The sequence below is a fragment of the Zalophus californianus genome, chromosome 3, assembly GCF_009762305.2.
Source record: "Zalophus californianus isolate mZalCal1 chromosome 3, mZalCal1.pri.v2, whole genome shotgun sequence".
NCBI lineage: Eukaryota > Metazoa > Chordata > Mammalia > Carnivora > Otariidae > Zalophus > Zalophus californianus.
The window spans coordinates 39,325,297-39,344,694 of NC_045597.1; the positions used below are offsets into that span (position 1 = coordinate 39,325,297).

Here is a 19,398-nt window from a genome sequence, read left to right on the forward strand (position 1 = left end):
ACTGAGAATTGTTCTTTGAGTTACTACTGTAGAAATCATTGGTGGTTATGACAGAGCAGTTCAGTGGAAAGGGGGTGGTGAAAACCTGACATGTGTGGGTCCTCCAAAAGAATGCATGGAGAGAAGTTCAAGACGCCAAGTACACACAATTCTTTAAATTCTTTTTTTGTAAATGTGAATTTCTTATTAACCTTAGAGCTCTTTTTAATCAAAAGTTTTAAGAATGTTTCATAGTTCTTCACAAAAAGAATTTCTTAAAAAAGGTAGGAATAACATTTTCAGTGGGAGTTTTTAACAAATGGAATTATTTAATGAAACCTATAGCACAAAAGTACAAGGCTACTCCCTCTATAATGATTGCACAAAATTTATAACAGTGCCATTGATTTTTCAGCAAACAATCTTGATTTTATAAAAAGGTAGAAGGAGTAGTAGAATGAAAGGACATGTTGTTGCTATAGAGTTTGATAGAAAATGTAAAGAACCCCCTTTTAGCAAAGAAAACAGCTGTGGCTTAGTTATGGTTATGTGATTTTTCATAAAACTTTTGTTGCTTTTGCCACTGTTGATACTTTTCTCTTGATATCATGGCTATGAACTCCCTTCTTAGAAATTTGTCAAAAATGAAAAAGCTAATATTCCTGACCATGAGGCAGATTTGAGTAGGTATTTCTTTTTCTTTCTTCCTTCCTTCCTTCCTTCCTTCCTTCCTTCCTTTCTTTTCTTTCTTTCTTTCTTTCTTTCTTTCTTTCTTTCTTTCTTTCTTTCTTTCTTTCTTTCTTTCTTTCTTTCTTTCTTTTTTCTTTCTTCTTTCTTTCTTTTCTTTCTTTCTTTCTTTCTTTCTTTCTTTCTTTCTTTCTTTCTTTCTTTCTTTCTTTCTTTCTTTCTTCTTTCTTTCTTTCTTTCTTTCTTTTTTCTTTCTTCTTTCTTTCTTTCTTTCTTTCTTTCTTTCTTTCTTTCTTTCTCTCTCTCTCTCTCTCTCTCTCTCTTTCTTTCTTTCTTTTCTCTTTCTTTCTCTCTTTCTTTCTTTCTTTTCTTTCTTTTTTTTTTTTTTTTTGTAGGTATTTCTGTAGGTAGTGAATGACAATTTCCCAAGAACTATAGTGGGTGTTTGGGGGAAGCATGTTATCCACATATTAAAATAGAGACTGTTAATCATAGATAATGGAAAACATCAAATGGATTTTAAAGTATAAAACAAATGCATTTACAGTGATTTCCATTTAATATGATTGTTGTTATTGAGTTCTGGACCTCTCAAGTGATTTGTCTGCAGTATGAAATCTGATTTAGTAAATTCATCTTAACCATAATTCATTATATAGTTATTCATATCAAATTTGGCAAATAGAAGAAAAAAATTTAGTGGGTGAAATCTTGAGACATTTATAATAAATCTTCTTTCCATTTCAGGCTTCAGCTCTCCCTGAAATAGAAACTTGTTAGGAAGGATTCATCGTGATTAAATTGTTCTTCACTTAAGAACTTATTTCCTTAAAGTTTTGGCTATTTATAATATTTGATCTCAAAATACTGTTTATAGAGTTATTTTTAAATTCCCTTTTTTTTCTCAAGCTTATAGATTTATAATCCCCAGAGGCTATTTACATCATAATACTCAAAAATTTTAAAAAGTGAGGAAGGAAAAAGTGGGTTAAACTTTTCCTTTGGTGCCATTTGTTGCTTTATAAAAGAGGCTGCCCTAGAATTAGGCACAGGAGAGGCTTAGGGTTGAGATCTTGTTGGGATGGAGGGACTTACTCAGGTGTCACAGTCCTATTGCAAACACACCCAGTTTGCTTAAATTTCCTTATTGAACTTGGGAGAGAGGAAGGTGATCAGGCTCACCCTTGGCAGCACCACTGTGAAGCACTTATCCCATTATTTGGTAGTCCTCCCTTATGTGAAGCCCGATTCTGTAACTTCTCATCTTGGATCCACTGTTAAATTTTATGCTTTATGAACTTGTCCCTATCCTCAAATCAATCTTCACAGTGTTCATGGTTAAAGTACTGTCAAAATCATTGCAGCTCACAGACCAAGTCACAAGAATTCATGTCTTCTAGCCTTTGCACATGCGGTTTGTTCTGTTTTGAATGTGTGCCAACCATGATTCCCTCCATCTTTCCAGATTCTTCCCACATATCAAACCCAGGAATCTAGTCATTCTATCTTCTTTGTCCCTAAGCAAACTGTGCATACATTTTCATGTGGCATTTTCACATATCATGGTGGTCTTTTATTTCTATGTATGGTTTCACTGTTGGAATGAATATTACAGATATTAAATGCTATATCTTAATGAACCAATAAAATCCTGACACATAGCACACACTCAGTAAATATCTGATGATCAAACAAATGAACAAACAAGCAGAATAGAATATGTGAATGAATGAGCAAATGAACTAACTCATTTTTTTAAATTTTTTATTGATATGTTAATTGCCATACATTACATCATTAGTTTTTTTTTAAAGATTTTATTTATTTATTTGAGAGAGAGAGAATGAGAGATAGAGAGCACAAGAGGGAAGAGGGTCAGAGGGAAAAGCAGACTCCCTGCTGAGCAGGGAGCCCAATGTGGGACTCGATCCCGGGACTCCAGGATCATGACCTGAGCCGAAGGCAGTCGCTTAACCAACTGAGCCACCCAGGCGCCCACATCATTAGTTTTTAATGTAGTGTTCCATGATTCATGGTTTGTGCATAACACCCAGTGCTCTATGCACAACGTGCCCTCTTTAATACCCATCACCAGGCTAACCCCTCCCCTCACCCCCCTCCCCTCTAGAACCCTCAGTTTGTTTTTCAGAGTCCATCATCTCTCATGGTTTGTCTCCCCCTCTGATTTCCCCCCCTTCATTTTTCCCTTCCTGCTATCTTCTTTTTTTTTTTTTCTTTACATATATTGCATTATTTGTTTCAGAGGTACAGATCTGTGATGCAACAGTCTTACACAATTCACAGCACTCACCATAGCACATACCCTCCCCAATGTTTATCACCCAGCCACCCCATCCCTCCCACCCTGCCCCCACTGCAGCAACCCTCAGTTTGTTTCCTGAGATTAAGAATTCCTCATATCAGTGAGGTCATATAATACATGTCTTTCTCTGATTGACTTATTTTGCTCAGCATAACACCCTCCAGTTCCATCCACGTCATTGCAAATGGCAAGATTGCATTCCTTTTGATGGCTGCAAATATTCCATTGTATGTATATACCACAGCTTCTTTATCCATTCATCTGTCGATGGACATCTTGGCTCTTTCCACAGTTTGGCTATTGTGGACATTGCTGCTATAAACATTGGGGTGCATGTACCCCTTCGGATCCCTACATTTGTATCTTTGGGGTAAATACCCAGTAGTGCAATTGCTAGGTCGTATGGTAGCTCTATTTTCAACTGTTTGAGGAACCTCCATACTGTTTTCCAGAGGGGTTGCACCAGCTTGCATTCCCACCAACAGTGTAGGAGTGTTCCCCTTTCTCCACATCCCCACCAACATCCCTCATTTCCTGACTTAATTTTAGCCATTCTGACTGGTGTGAGGTGGTATCTCATTGAGGTTTTGATTTGGATTTCCCTGATGCCGAGTGATGTTGAGCACTTTTTCATGTGTCTGTTGGCCTGAACTAACTCCTTAAGGGAGATGTGGCAGAGGAGAAATAGCCTGAGTTCTGTCCCTTAGGAATGCTTTTACTTGGCAAATTGTTGTGTGAGGGCACTGAATATATCTGAACCTCTGTCTTCTCCATCTGTTAAAGAAGGTTTATGTTTCTACCTCTCTGCAGAGGTTTCTGGTAGATAATACATAAAGTCCTGTATGTAAAGGTATAAAGTATTATACAAATATAGGATTTTTTTTCACATTCAAAGGCATTATGATATAATCCATGAAAAAAACAACTCCCAACAAATGACATTAAATAAGGAAAAGGAAGAACAAATGCTAAAGAGCAAGAGATCAGATCAAAAGAGGAGTGAGGCCAAAATTTGCTTTATTGCCCTGAGGACCAGACAAAGAAATGTTAACCTAGGGATTCTAAACTGTGGCTGCACATTAGAATTACCTGGGTATTTAAACCATGTTTTTGCCTGAGCTCTAATTCGTCTGGTGTGAGGTAGGGCTCAGTTGCTGGAATTTTTTTAAAGCTCCCCAGGTGATTCTAATCTACAGCCAGGGTGAGAGCCACTGCCAGGCCACAGGAATTAAAATGTTTCTAGGGAGAAACACTGCATAAGACATGAGATGCTTTAAAAAGATTAATCAACATGAGTAGATATGAGGAGAGGCAAGGGACAGGAATGATTACAGTGTCGAGGAAACATCATAGATGATAGTAACTGTTTTAAGGTTGAAGCTTTTTTCTTTAGAAAGCAAAGGAAACCACTGTGGAGAAATATGGAAGATAGTCCTTCATAATTAACAGTGATGTTGTTCAGACAAATCTAGGCACATCCCAAGAATTAAACTGGCACAGCAGCCTACACCTAGCAAACTACACCTAGAAGTTACTTAGGTTGGAAGCAGAGGATAAAATGGTTGCTGCTATTTGTTTACCCATGAAAAGTTCCTAGAGGAGGTAAGTTTTGAACATGGTTGAAATGATACTGTTTGTACAGAGGACAGGAACAAAAAAAATTTTTTTTATGCGGAAAGGTTTCTAATAGGGGTTTGGGTTTGAGAGTTATGCCTTCCTAGTCTGTCATATTGCTATTTCCCTTAAACTAACAATGAGATAATTGATTGATATATTTGAAATAGTAATAAAGGGAATCCTAGAATTCTTTTTTGGTGTTTTTACCCCTTTCTGTGTTTAAAATTATTTCAAAATAAGTCTAAAAGAATGTAATATGTTTAAAAACATTTAAATATATAAAATAGTGGTCTTGAGGTGAAAACATACTGAACTTAACACTAACCTAAAAAATTAATTTGGTTTTTAAAATGTCTTTGATAGTCATTTTCTAACAGATTATTCTTTGGCATGGGGAAAGTAAAACTTCATTAGTTAATTGAAAATTTGCCATACTAGTTTGAGAAAATATTATGTTCCCTACTTATGTCATACAACTATGTTCATATGTTAGTCTTATGAGAGAGGAAAGGTTATATACCAATGGTGAACCTTTTTTGGAAGCACAATATTTTTCATTAATGTAGAAGCCTTAGAAATTCCAATGTTATGCTTAATAAAAAACTGGCAATACTTATAAATATTCCTTGCCTTGAATCTAATAAGAGATTTAGGAAAGAAGGAAGCAAGGATAACAGGAAGTGAATAATATCTTATTTTCACATAAAAAATCTTGTGAGGAATGTGGAAAACAACCATTTTAATATTTTCATGGAGAAAGGTCAGGCCTGCACAATTCACATTCTTTCCAAGTGAACCTGTTTCAAAAAATACTTGATATTTGGTACAGAAGAAAAGTGAAGTAGTATTTTAAGACATTAAACTTTTAGTTTTTCACTTTTGTTTGTTTCAAATATATCATTTATAAAGGCCACGCATGTAGTAGATAAAGTATGAGGCGTGCCCTCGGAAACCTGGGTAGGCAGACCAACCTTGGAAAGAATAGTTTGTATGCCCAATTTTCCTCACCTGTAAGTGGGGATAATAATAATATCTATGTTGAGATGTGTATGATATATATCAAGCTATACCTCACACAAATAGCAGCACCATGTAAGATTTAGCTACTAAAATCATAAGCATAATGGTATGGTTTAAAAAAAGACAGAGTAAAAATAAAATAACTACATTTGAGATTTCTTTAGTTTCACTTAAAACATTCTGACAATTTGTTTATCCTGGGGACACTTTTAATCTTTTTTTTTGGAAAAGGCTCCATGTTAATGCATGTTCCTATGAGTGTGGACCCTTGCTAGTTCAAATGGTACTCCTTTAATTAGACTCTTAGCAAACAACCATGTCGCTCGATAGACAGTCTAAATGTGGAGTAGTTTGTCACAATTATTTGGTAATCTCTTTCAGTGTAACTCACACAGCAAAAGTGACAATATTCCTGTCACTCCTCAGAAATGTCCCAGCTCTGCGGGTTTCCACATTCAGGAGAATGAAGAAAGCCATTACGAGGTATGCCGTGTCTCTATAGAGACCATTTTAGTACTGAGCAGTTTGTATTTTCCTAGTGATTTATATAGTCTGAGTTAACTGTTAAAAATATTTTCTTGGCCATCCTCTTTTATGGTCATATTTTTATACTAGAACTTTTTTAAACAACCTAAATGAACAATTTTAGAATAAAAGGCAAATAACATTTTTCCTCTTTGGTAATAGTCCAGCTATTAAATATGATATTCTTTTCATTTAATGCAAAGTGTCGATTATTACCTGGTTTTGGAGAAAGTAATGAGCAACTTTCTTTTGGAGTTAAAGATTCTTAATTGATTCATTTTTATTAGTTGAGCTCAAAGATAGGAACATCCTCTTTGTTGAAAGACTGATTTGTTTAATCCCCTATACTTAAGGAAGATAAAGAAGACAGTGTTGCTCAGTATGAGCAGGTTAACTGGAATTTCCATTAATCATTTCCCTTTTTTCTACCTTTTCTCAGCTTGATCCTTTATTTCCTTGTATATTTGGATTTAAGATAAAAATTACTTTCCTTTTTTCTTAATGAGTCCATCATTGTAAAATGTAGAAGATCTACATTTTATTCTTTTTTTCTTTTTTTTTCTTTTTTTTATATCAGGAGGGCTATTCCAGTACCAATTATTCTAACATGAATGGATGCAAAAATGTGTTATCTTTCTTTTAATATATTAAAATTGTGGTTTAAAACATATAACAAAATTTACCATCTTAATCATTTTAAAGTTACAGTTTAGTAGTGTTAAGTATGTTCACATTGTACAATAGAAGATCAATTTTTTAAGGAATTGTGTTTCAGTAGTTAACTCTAATATTAATGCATACATAGTTGTTTCGTGTATTTTTATAGTTTTAACATATAGATTATAGATAGATGATGGAGAGATAGGTAGATAATATGTATATGTATATATGTATGTGTGAGTGTTAGTGTTTCCTATGTATTCTGTTTTCTCATTGAAGGTAGGTTTTTTCCCCCCATTTCCTTAAAGGTATTGAAAATATTTTGATTTATTATTAATAGTATGGGATTTTTGCACTTGATTTTGCCAAATAAAGAAATCTATCATTCTCAAAACTCCGAGTAGTAATGTAGGTCAGAGAAACTACTTTGATTAATAGAAATTTGATTGAGTAAGCACTTTCTTTTCTAACAAGCTATTAATTGAGGTGGAAAAGGATAAAGTGATAATTTAGACAATTTTTATCCCCTAATACTTTCCTTCACATTTTTTCTTTTTCTTTGTGTTGATCTAACTATTCAGAAACATCCTTCTAACCTATAGTATATACTCTTCTTCCTATTTTGCTTTTATTTTCTCTCTTTCTCCAAAATCTCAATCACTTGATAGTTGAAAGAAGAACTATAATTTAACCCTTTGACTTTTCATCATTACTGTGTATATTTCAAGTGTGTAGAACATGAAAATTTCTCCCATGAGTCACCCTTATTTCATCCGATAATAACACAATAACACTCTATGGCAGAAATAAGTAAATTTTGTTCATATATAAAAACCTATGTAAATATTTACAAAGCCCACACAGAATGTTCTGAAAGACACTGAAATCCTGAATATTTCCTTATTTTTTTGTAGAGAATTTAAATGAGCTATAATTAAAATAAGTTTCTATGAACCACATTTTTATTCTTCGTTAGATATTTTATAAGGCACAAAGTACAAGAACACAGTTTGTACAGGGTTTATTTGCTAGAGAATGTGGATAAGAAAAAGATGATACTCAGAGTTATCGTGTTGACTTAGGAGTAATTATCAAAGAATGGTGAAAGAAATCTACTGTGTTATATTGATAAACAAAGGAAAACAAACAAATTATTTTAGAAAACTTTTGTCTCACAAATTCTCACTTTACCACCATATTCCAGGCCCATTACAGTCTGGTTTCAGATTAGGTCATCTGGAAGGTCCTATCTCTCTCTAGTGCTCGGTGATACTAAATAAAGATGATGCTATTGACAACTGACACTTTTGTAGTGCCTACTGTATGCCAGGGCCTATGTCAAGCATTTTGTGTGTATATTTGGCCATCATTTACATTTTGTCTTTGATGAGTTCAAATTGTATTTCATCATAATATACCTAATTTAGTAAGTATAAATTTTTTTTTTTTAAATGGCAGAGAGAAAATCTTTGATGTTTCTTAGAAAATACAACTTGGAAACAGAAGTAAAGCATTCTGTGAGACAGGGTTTCTGCATAAATGCTTAATATCTGTAGACCAATAACAAAGGGGATAGTTGCAGTATCCTGTTCCTTAAAAGTTATTAATCTAGTATTAACCATTCTTGAGAATTAATGAGAGGTGATTATAACCTACAAAGTTGTTCCTGTGCTATGCTGTTATTTTTTTCCTTTATATTGAATAATGTGGTAAGCCTGGTAAATATATTACACGTTTTTTAATTTTCTCACCATTTATACCTTCCCTCTTTAATCACCTTACTAAAGTAAAAAAAAAGAACATGTTACATCTTTTAATCATAGAAAATATTTAATTAACTAAAACTATACTGTTCAAGTAGAAAGTCATACTTTATGTTAACTGATATTGATTCATCTGAATGTAGTTGTATTATGACTTTAGATACAAAATGGAATGAAGGCTGTATGACTAGCGAGCTTTTAATCATTCTGAAATCAGACTTTACCCATCATGCTTAACTTAGATATAACAATTATTGCTTACTTACAGAGAAGTGTTAGTATCAGCTATTGGGTAATTTTTGTACCAGACATTACCCCAAGCATTCCATAGGTATTACCAAACTTTGTCTAATCTAAGATGTTCGGATGTTACTGTATAACATCTTAGTATAACACATGCTATAATTTCATTTACCGTTGGGAGAAATGTCATTGATTAAACGCTGATAAGTGCTTATTTATAATTTATTTAATATGTATCCTGCTTTAAGGTATGTTAAAATATAAGAAAGCTTACATATTGAATCATTAAAATATAGCTCATTTAATTCTGACAACAACTGCATATTATTATTCCCATTTTACAGATAGGGAAACTGAGACACACAGACGTTACATAAGTTGCTTGAATTCACACAGGTAGTAATTAATGGAGTTGGAATATTACCATAGCAAAACAGTTTCAGAAACTACAAGTTTACTGCTCTAAGATAGTATCTAAGTCAAAAAAAATTCACAGGCTATTTGGCTGTCAGGGACCATAGAGATTATATATTCATACTACTGAAGCATAACTTGAGGAGAAGAAAGATGGAGTAGCTTGCCGTAGGTCACAGAGCTAGCTAGTGATAGCACTAGAATGATATCCAGGTTTTCTGGATCCTGGAGTGATCTAATGATTACCTCCAAGCTGCATAAAAATTTTCCAAGCAAATGTTAGAGAAAATAGTTCATATTTGAAATTTTTCTTAAATTAGATTTTAAATAAGGTGTGGAATATAAAAGAACTCTCATATTTAAGTTTTCTCTTCCTGGCAGGCCTCTGTCATTGGATACACAAAGTGCATTAATGGTTAAAATAGAAGCATAGAAATGAATAAGTGCACATTGTTTTCATGCCATAAATGCATATTACCTTTACTAAGCATCTTTGATCTATGAATTTTATTGTCATTTCCCTTCTATTATGTTCAGTTCCCTTTACCCATGAAATAGCATAGAATGCAAGCAGATAGAGCTTTCAGTGTCTATATTCTGCAATCTGTAGGAAAATGTCTCATAGTTATTGGAATTCACACAAGACTGCATCTCAGTATGAGTAGCTGTTCCCTGTCACTGTTTTTGATGCTTGAGCTAAAGTATTTTTACAAAATGGTCTAGTGTTCAGTGTATGAATTCTTGAGATAAGGCTTTTCCCTTGTAGCAATGAAATCCGAAAATCAATGTCAGATGGAAATCTTAACTCTAAGAGTTAGGGAGATTGGGGGAAGAGTTTTAAAATAAGTATGAATTTTAGCTGCCAGACTTTGGAAATGTGGCAGTTATCGCAAGTGTGAAATTCATGGGTGGTGCAGATGGTTGATCAAGATATCCCAGGATGGACTACTACTATAAATCTCCCAACCAAAACTGGGAAAACAATTTTGATAAGAGAAATGTTTTTGACCTTTTACATAAATTTGTAACACAGGTTTTGCTGGATTAGGAGATACACAGAAGTTAAATTATCATTGGAATTTCATGAACATTCCAATTGTGTCATTTGATGGAAATATTTAATAGAATAAAAATGTGTCAAATGGAGAGTGAAAGGAGCAAGTGGGAAGAGAATAGAACTAAAATGTATTAGACTGTTACTATTATTGTGTGTGTTGCATTTCACGCTCATAACCTCATTTAGGACAGTAGTCTTCTGGGTAAGCATAATTTTCTCACCCTTAAAGATGAAGTTACAGGTACACCTTGAGCTTGAATTTCACTGAACCAAGGGCACACTGAGAGGGAGGAGAACAAGGGTTCTCCATATTTGTAACTGCAGCTTAGAACCCTCCTGTTTAAATTAATAATACCAAATGGAGTAACAGCAAAATGGTAACATTATCTGTTACTTTCTATTAAAAAGGGAAAGCTGTCTCTCTCTCTCTGTCAAATAAATAAAATCTTTAAAAAAAAAGGGAAAGATGAAAAGCCTTTTGCCTTTGTCTCACTTGATCTTGGTCTTTCCTTTCCTTTTTTCTTTTCTGTACCTGTCACAGTTTAACCTTAACTAAATAGATCTAAATAAATAGAACTTAATATATGAATATTATACTACATACTTACATTTTCCTGTTTTTGGTGTTTTATACAGTTGTGTGACCCAAACACATTTAACTTCCAATAAAATAAACATGTTCAGTCCTTAGAATAGATATTACAGTTGATATCAGCTTTTAAGTTAAAATAATAGGCAAATCATTTAGCAATAAGTCTTTATGTGTTACAATATTTGGGAGTAATATAGGTAATTTAAATGAATAGATTTTCACTAATAATAATAAATTAATTCACAAGCCAGTTTATTTTCATTTTCTTTCTTCATAAGAACAACCTTTTCTAAAACCCCAAAAGTAAAAATATTTAAAATACACACACATGCACAAACACATATTATATACATACATACATATATATTTTGGGAATAACTCCTAATATATCAAAATATTTAAGTTCTTAGTAACATATAGGATTACCCTCCAAAATGAAATGTTAACAAACATGATAAAAGATGTGTTACACCTCAGTCACTTACTGTGAAACTTTGCATATATTATAATCAGTAGAAAAAGTATGCTAGATGACAGACTGGCTCACTCACTAGATAATATTTAGTCCTCTTTCATCCTTTATAGTAAAGGATCCAAATCTGCACTTTGGCAAAATAACAACAACAAAATACGTATCATGGGTTGCAGATTTGTTAGAGTTAAGTTCTCACATGTCCAGCTGGGAAAAGTCAAAGATCTTACAGGCCATTTTATGTAAGATTGGCCTTGCAAACAGTTTCTAACAAATCCCGGGACAATTGCTGACTACCATTATAAATAGTATTTAATGACTGGTTGAAAACTCTCCTTGATAAGTATTTGTTATATGTAACATATTATGTATGGATGAATTTTCCCTACATCTTTAAATTTTTTAACCACTTATTAGCTACCAAGTAAGTATATATAAATTTGAAACAAATTACTAAGAACTCATTTATAGTACAATAGTACATAGACACTACGTACATTCATGTCTAATGCCTATGTATGATATTTTCATAGAAACATGAATATTGTTTTATTTCACACTATTAAACTTATGTTTGAAAATTGTAGGAGGTATTAGTAATGTGGGGAAATATAAAAATTTACACATTTGACCAACTCTGTACTATAATCTCTGCGTTCTGATGCAGTTTGATTTAATTTTTAAAATGGAACCGTTCCCTAAACCAGATAAAGAGATTGGGTGCTAGACATTCCTTTGTTTCTTGCCCATAAACATGATGTTGAGACTGTTCTTTGGAGGGGAAACAAATTATCCATCTTCCCCTTGTTGACCTTTTCCATAATTATGCAGAAACCAATCTATGAGTCTAAATTAACAATCTGGCCTACCTGCCTTCCACAAATATTCATTCAGCAAATATATCAGAGATGCTGTTATGTGATATGCTAAGTACATCAGGCTGGAGCAGGCACACATGCTTCTTTGTGTCTCAGATATTACAGGGGATACACTCTTAATAGTAAGTTACCATAAAGTGCAAAAGTGCTACAATATGTTCAAGATTCAAGAAGACACAACAGGAGCCAATTTAACCTAGTAGAGGAAAAACATAATAATGTTAATGTAAGTCTTGAAGAAGTCTACCAGGTGAATGGTCGGGAGTGGTGTGATCACTGTGGTTGCGGACAAATGAGAATGTTTCTCAAGAAGATTTCATGTGTGAAGGTTGGGTGTTGAAAGCAATCATCACAGGTTTAAGAAAAATTCCATGGTTATTTCTCTTCTCAATTCAGAGCTCTTTCCTGGCTCTAGTATCAAGACTTCGTCCTGATTCAAAATGATAATACCTATCAAACTTGACATTCTCAGTTAATGTGATATCTACATACACTTTTAATTATTAAGAACAATGACTATATAATGTTTCTGAATTTGTGTTCAATATTGTTGGTTTAAAAACTTTTAAGCACTTAATTGTGAACTCAGATATGCATATTTATAGATGCATTCCTACAGATTTAGATTATACATATATAATGTAATAGATGTGATGTGAAGGTTGCATCTGTATGTGAATGTGCAAATCTGATTTTATTTATAATAATTGATAGCCCCCTATTATTAAAGAAAGTGCACATTAATGTTTTCCAGAGGCTAAATAAATATACTTGATCAATTGGGAATTGCTCCATTGGAGATTCATGGAGAAGTTTTCAGTTTGATTCCCTGTATTCCAGAAACAGCTATAAATCAGGTATTGGGTTTTCCACTAGCTTAAGATTTTTTTTCAATTATTTAACTCTGTATAAAGGATGGCCATCACCCTCTTTTATTTTTTTATTACACATGTTCTGCCAATTTCTTCTTTACCACAGAACAAGTGGCCTCGGGTTTATTCACAGGAAGAACCACATTTGACAGATTTTCTGATGGTGTCAGTGGTGGTTTCATGCTTGATGGACAGCACCAAACCTTGCCGTGGCCCAGCTCCTTCTAATTAGTTGTTTGAAGCCACTCTGTGTGCCACAGGAATAGGCTTATCAGCCAGAGACATCTTTGCCATTCTGAATGACAGGTGTGGTGCAGCTGTTTGTGGAGAGAATGAAGTGTACAAAGAGAGAGGAGAAGGGCCTTTCAAACAAGTGACAACCATAGTACCTTTCACTGAAGGATCCTAAAAATATAACAACACAACCAAAAGGTAGAATACAAAAAGGTACAAATCAATATTTGTTACATCATCATGGAAACCACACATGGAATGACAATAATATCAGACTGTGAGAATGAGAGAAAAATATACGTGCCTCACAGTATTGTTTAATCAATTGAAGTTGCATGTTGTGATTAATACAGGCCAGCCATTTGCTAATGGAATTAACATAGGTGTGTGGAGTTTTCAGAAGGTTTTGCGTATATCCGTGGATACTAGTAGGGAAGCCTGCCAGGAAGTCTCATATTTAAAGTCCTATAGAGTACATGGTCACAAATAATTTATTGGGACACAAAATATATCAGGATATTGAAGACACATTGGGAGGAGTAAAGGTAATACAATTACATGTGAGAAGAGTATAGAAATGGAAAAGATAGAAAAATAGAAAATGTTAACTTTTTTTAGAAAATTGAAATATTGAGATAATAAAATTTTCTTCTACTCTGTGATGATTGTGAACTATGAGACTTCTTTCTAACTACCATTGAAAGGATTTGGAAATCGAATAGAACGTCGAAAGATCTATTAGAAGTGCACATTGACAAATTAAATAAATATTTTTCACAAAAACATTTCATGTTGGGGCGCCTGGGTGGCTCAGTCGTTAAGCGTCTGCCTTCGGCTCAGGTCATGATCCCAGGTCCTGGGATCGAGCCCCGCATCGGGCTCCCTGCTCCGCGGGAAGCCTGCTTCTCCCTCTCCCACTCCCCCTGCTTGTGTTCCTGCTCTCGCTCTATCTCTCTGTCAAATAAATAAATAAAATCTTAAAAAAAAAAACAAAAACATTTCATGTTATAAAGTCCTCATTCTGATTTCCAAATATCCACCAAGAATCAATGTTTTATAGATGATATTTAATATTTTATAAAACAATTTTAATTATACATATACATTATAGGATTTATAAATATGTTCTAAATTATGTAAGCTGCAGAAATTCTGAAAATATTCAAACTTGAAATGGGTTTTTGGATGTTTGCACTGGTTTTATATATTTATATAACATAAATATTATTATTATACTGTATAGACATATATCATGATTACTCCAGGGGGTGTATGAGATGTCATTTGTTGTGTCACCAAATTCTGGGAAGAATGGAGGTAGAATTACAACTAGTTTCCTTATCTGTTCTATAGTACATAAAATTGTAGATATAGATATAAGAATGTTTTAAGTATTTAAAAAGGCTTGACACACATTTGTCTATGCCAATTAAGAATAGAAAAAGTATACAGATAATATAAACTACATAATCCCAACTTTGACTTGATTTTAGCTTTTATTTTACTTTATATAATTTTGAGTTTAAAATGCTAAAGTTTCTAAAGCGGCATAGAATCACTCTAATTGTTGAGTAATTGTTACCTAGATTTATTTTTTTTTCCTTTAGAAAGTTTCAACAAACAGTGTATGTTAGAATTTATGTGTCTGTGTTGCATGTATTAAATACAAATGAAATTTTTAAAAAGAATAGATTAAGTAGATACCTTCTCTTTAAATCCCATTTATTTCGTCAATTTTGGAATTATTAGAAACCTAGATTTTTTGGTATCTACAGCATGTTATGTGTGAGAGAGATTCTGGAGCCAAGACCACGAGGAGATCCAAATTAAGCAGGTCAGGAATGGAGTCTGAATATGGTTTTTTAAAAATTTTCAAATGTTATGATGTATCTAATAAGTTTGATGTGAAAGGTGGACTGAGGCAGAGTTTCATTAATGATCAGCATATAGGTTATATAGTTAAATGAGTAAATCTTGCAATCTGAGGTTAGGGCTAGCTTTTTCCTAATGGAATGGAAAAGAATAGAATAGGATAAATTATATAGAATTTAATAAATAGGTTAGAACAGAATAGAATGAGGAAAAAAGAGGATAAGAATAGTAAATAGAAGAGAATAAATAATATTAGAGTGCATGGTATATGCAGTTAAGTATTATTTTATTTTACTTCACATGTGTATTTTTGTGTATATTTGAGTGTTTATACTGTGTTTCTGTGTAAAATGAATTGCTTATTTGGGTCAGGATCAAAAGTTTGGAAAGCCATTGGTAAAAAATAGCTCACATTTACATAACCCTTACCATTTGTCAGCAACTCTTCAAAAACACTGATTATATTAACTGAATTGACTTCTTAGTCATCTCGTATGACTACGGTTGTAGTTCAATAAAGGAAGGTATAGGAACCAAGTGCCTTGTATGGTCCCACAGCAGATGAGGGGCTGTGGCAGAATTCAAATGCAGAAAGTCTAGGTCTGTGGCTGCTCTAATTCTGACAAAGATAGTGGCAGATCCAGGTTTTGAGACCAGCCTCCTGACTCACAGTATTGTACAAGTCTCTGTCCCTTAACAGTGACCTCTCCTGTTAGCCAAATTCTAACCTTAAGGCAGAATTTACAACTGTGTTTCTCATGGATAATTGGGCCTTGTAAAGAGGGTGTCTAAACAGAAAGATTTCAGACATTCTCCCCTCACTGATTTCTCTTTGTAATTTAGGTTATGGTTAAGATATAAATGCACTTAACTAATTTATTTATTTTTTATTTATTTATTTATTTTTAAAGATTTTATTTATTTAATTGAGAGAGAGAATGAGAGATAGCATGAGAGGGAAGAGGGTCAGAGGGAGAGGCAGACTCCCTGCTGAGCAGGGAGCCGGATGTGGGACTCCATCCCGGGACTCCAGGATCATGACCTGAGCCGAAGGCAGTCGCTTAACCAACTGAGCCACCCAGGCGCCCCTGCACTTAACTAATTTAAAGTAAATAATCTATTTACAATTGTTTAACCTACTCCCGGGTAAACTAATTTGACTATAAAATCATATTGAAAGAACACCTATTAATATATTTTCCATATAACTCATTTTTATAAATAATAGCCTAGACCAGGAATGATACTATATGCTAAAATTGATTTAATGATGTTAAAGTCAAGATTCTTGATATTTGAGTAAAACCTCCATTTATAAACAAGATGCACATCAAAAAATAAAAAGGGCAAATGAGCATTCATTAAAAAAGCAGAAGCCCAGAGTCTTCCTGATTAAGACCAAATTCTCAGTTTTTGACATTGTTTCCCATTTGAATGTGTCTGTTTTTTTTTAAGACTTTTATGTCTTATCATAAATATATCTTCTTTTTTTCCAGTTTTACTAAGAATTTTTAAAAACTAAGATCAAAATTCAATTAATTTTTCTAGTTTTATCTGCTTTACAAAATAGTAAATCTGAAACACAGTGATATGTTGTAATTATGGCACAAACACTGTTATACAGTGAAAAATGATGGAAATGGAGCTACATTTTGGGTGGCAGCCAACTCTAGCTTCTTTGTTGGATAATTTACAGAAGTTTGAATTTTGCATACAATGGACATTTTCTGAATTTGGACACATAAAAAATGGCAAAAAATTTTATATTGGTCAAGTACTGCTCATATATATGGAATGTAAGTTGTTTCAGATTGGCCATGAATATTAAAAAACTAGCCAATTAAATTTGTAGGGTAATATGAGAGTATAGGAAAAAGTCATTAATTACTACTTTTTTATATATTTTAATTTTTCAGTATATCACCCACATGTTTGCATCTTAAAATTGGAATGAAAGTGAGGAGACTGCCACTACATTCAAACATTTTTTAGGAATCTGTTCTTTAGCTACAGAAGATGGAAGTTCCTTGATGCCCAGGAGTCAGAATCTCCAAATAATTCCACTCACTGTCAGTTAAAGATGAAAAAGGCAGCCAAAACTAACTAACTAACTAACCAATAAAATCCCATAACATATGTAGGTTTGATAATGAACTTTAAGATAATGAAGTTCATATATTTAAAATATGTAAATATGTGAGTTTAGCCCACATTTAACAAGATGAATTTTCTTTAAAAATGTACTTTTAGGCAAGAGGTTTATACTCTTTTCAAATTGGATCTTATAACCTTCTACTATATGACATTCCTATTCTCTTGGTATATTATTATTCCCAATCTTTGGCCAGGAGGCCAAGCAGCTTTAAAATCTACTTTCTAGCTGAATTATCTCAGTTTTTACTTGAATGGATAATTAGGACATGATATCTGTTTAGAACAAATGAACAGTATAAAATGTTAACAAATTTCATGTTGATATTTAATTTTAAGCAGTTTGTAGATATGCATTTTACCAAAATTTTATAGAAGATTTGATATTGTTTTTATTTATTTTTTTATTTTTTTATTTTTTTAAAGATTTTATTTATTTATTTGAGAGAGAGAGAGAATGAGAGAAGAGAGCATGAGAGGGAAGAGGGTCAGAGGGAGAAGCAGACCCGCCCGCTGAGCAGGGAGCCTGATGTGGGACTCGATCCTGGGACTCCAGGATCATGACCTGAGCCGAAGGCAGTCGCTTGACCAACTGAGCCACCCAGGCGCCCTTGGTATTGTTTTTAAAGAGGTGGCTGGATTGTTTTTTCACATATTGGCATAGTTATTATATGAGAAGTTTTCCAGTTGAAACCATGGAAAACCTCCACCCAACCTGGAAAGGAAAAGCAAGGACCTTTTGGGTGAATCCAATCTTGATTCAAAATATATCTGGAAAACACAATACTTATTAAGGAAGACAAATGTCGTTACAGTAAGGACAGTTGAATTTAAATTCAAAATATGGATTGAAGACAGGTCAGTTGTGGTAGTATACAATGTAACAGAATGCAGCAGTGAAAAGAAGAAACCACCGATACATGCAATAACATGGATGAATATCATGCCAAGTGAAAGAAAAAGGTTAAAAAAGATATAAAAGGTTACATATTGTATGATTTAATTTCTGTGACATTTTAGAAAAGGTAAAGCTTTAGAGACAGAACTTAGATCAGTGGTTGCCAGGAGTTGGGGCTTGAGGGGTTCAGAGGAAGTTCTTAGATTGATGAAGATGTTCTGTAATTTGACTGTAGTTGTATGTCAATGAAAAATTGCACTGCATGGAGTTAAATAGGCAAAGGAGTTTATTCAAGACTATAGTTAGGAGAGAAATGAACTCAACTCCTTTGAAATCAATGCAGGATTTCAATTTTTAAGCACTGGGATGAGCTAGTGGGAAAAGATTGGAGGTTGTTAAGAGGGAGGTTGGTCAATGTGAATAGGCTGGCTGTGCCTCCTGATTGGCAATTAGCAAAGTTAGGCTCCTCCCCTCCCACAGAGACTAGGAAATGGTAAGCTATTTTTCTTGATGGGTGCATTTCAAAGGGTAACTACTAGGGGAAAGACATAGTCCTGAGATGTGAAACTGACAAGAGCTGGGAAGAGTTACATCTCAAACTGGCAGAGATAGAACTTATAATTGAAAGTTTTGTTTTTGTTTTTAAGTAAATGCTCTAAGAAAAGGGAGGCCAATGACCTAGAGTCAGGAAGAAGCCTGCCTCAATTGAGTCAAGCTGAGGGGAGCGTTAAGGGCATCTTAGGTTTCCAGATTGTGTGTGTCAGAACTCATAGAACTTTACTTCTAAGTGGGTGGCTTTCACTTTGTGCAAATTATTCCATGGTACACTAAAAAAACCTGGTCAAAAACAAATGTAACTGGGAAAAATATCCTCATTGGTATAGGTTGAGAGCAGTAGAATCATGATGCCATGGAGAAAGGAAAAAAAGTGAGATTATAACCCCACAGGGAATAAGTCCTTTTCTCTTCCATATATAGAGCATCTAACATCTTTCTTAGTGACATGATAATTCATAAAACCTGATATATACACCAGACAGCAGGTCTCTGCTAAGAAATACAAAATAGAGATCCTAGCTGCTATACATAAATTATGTTTGCTTATCTTTCTGTTTACTGGATTGTTAAAAGAAGCTGTTAC

The 19,398-nt window shown here is 33.6% G+C and overlaps 1 protein-coding gene across 11 annotated transcripts in view; it reads left to right on the forward strand.

Moving 5' to 3' along the window:
• PCDH9 (protocadherin 9) overlaps positions 1-19,398 on the forward strand; it is a 918,360-nt gene that overhangs the window by 328,628 nt on the left and 570,334 nt on the right. For 8 of the 11 annotated variants that reach the window (XM_027588304.2, XM_027588303.2, XM_027588307.2 and 5 more), the window contains one exon: positions 6,008-6,109. The exons of the other annotated variants lie outside the window; for them this stretch is intronic. In XM_027588304.2, the coding sequence (XP_027444105.1) occupies positions 6,008-6,109 (102 nt within the window). The remainder of the gene's footprint in view (positions 1-6,007; positions 6,110-19,398) is intronic. 11 annotated transcript variants of the gene reach the window in all.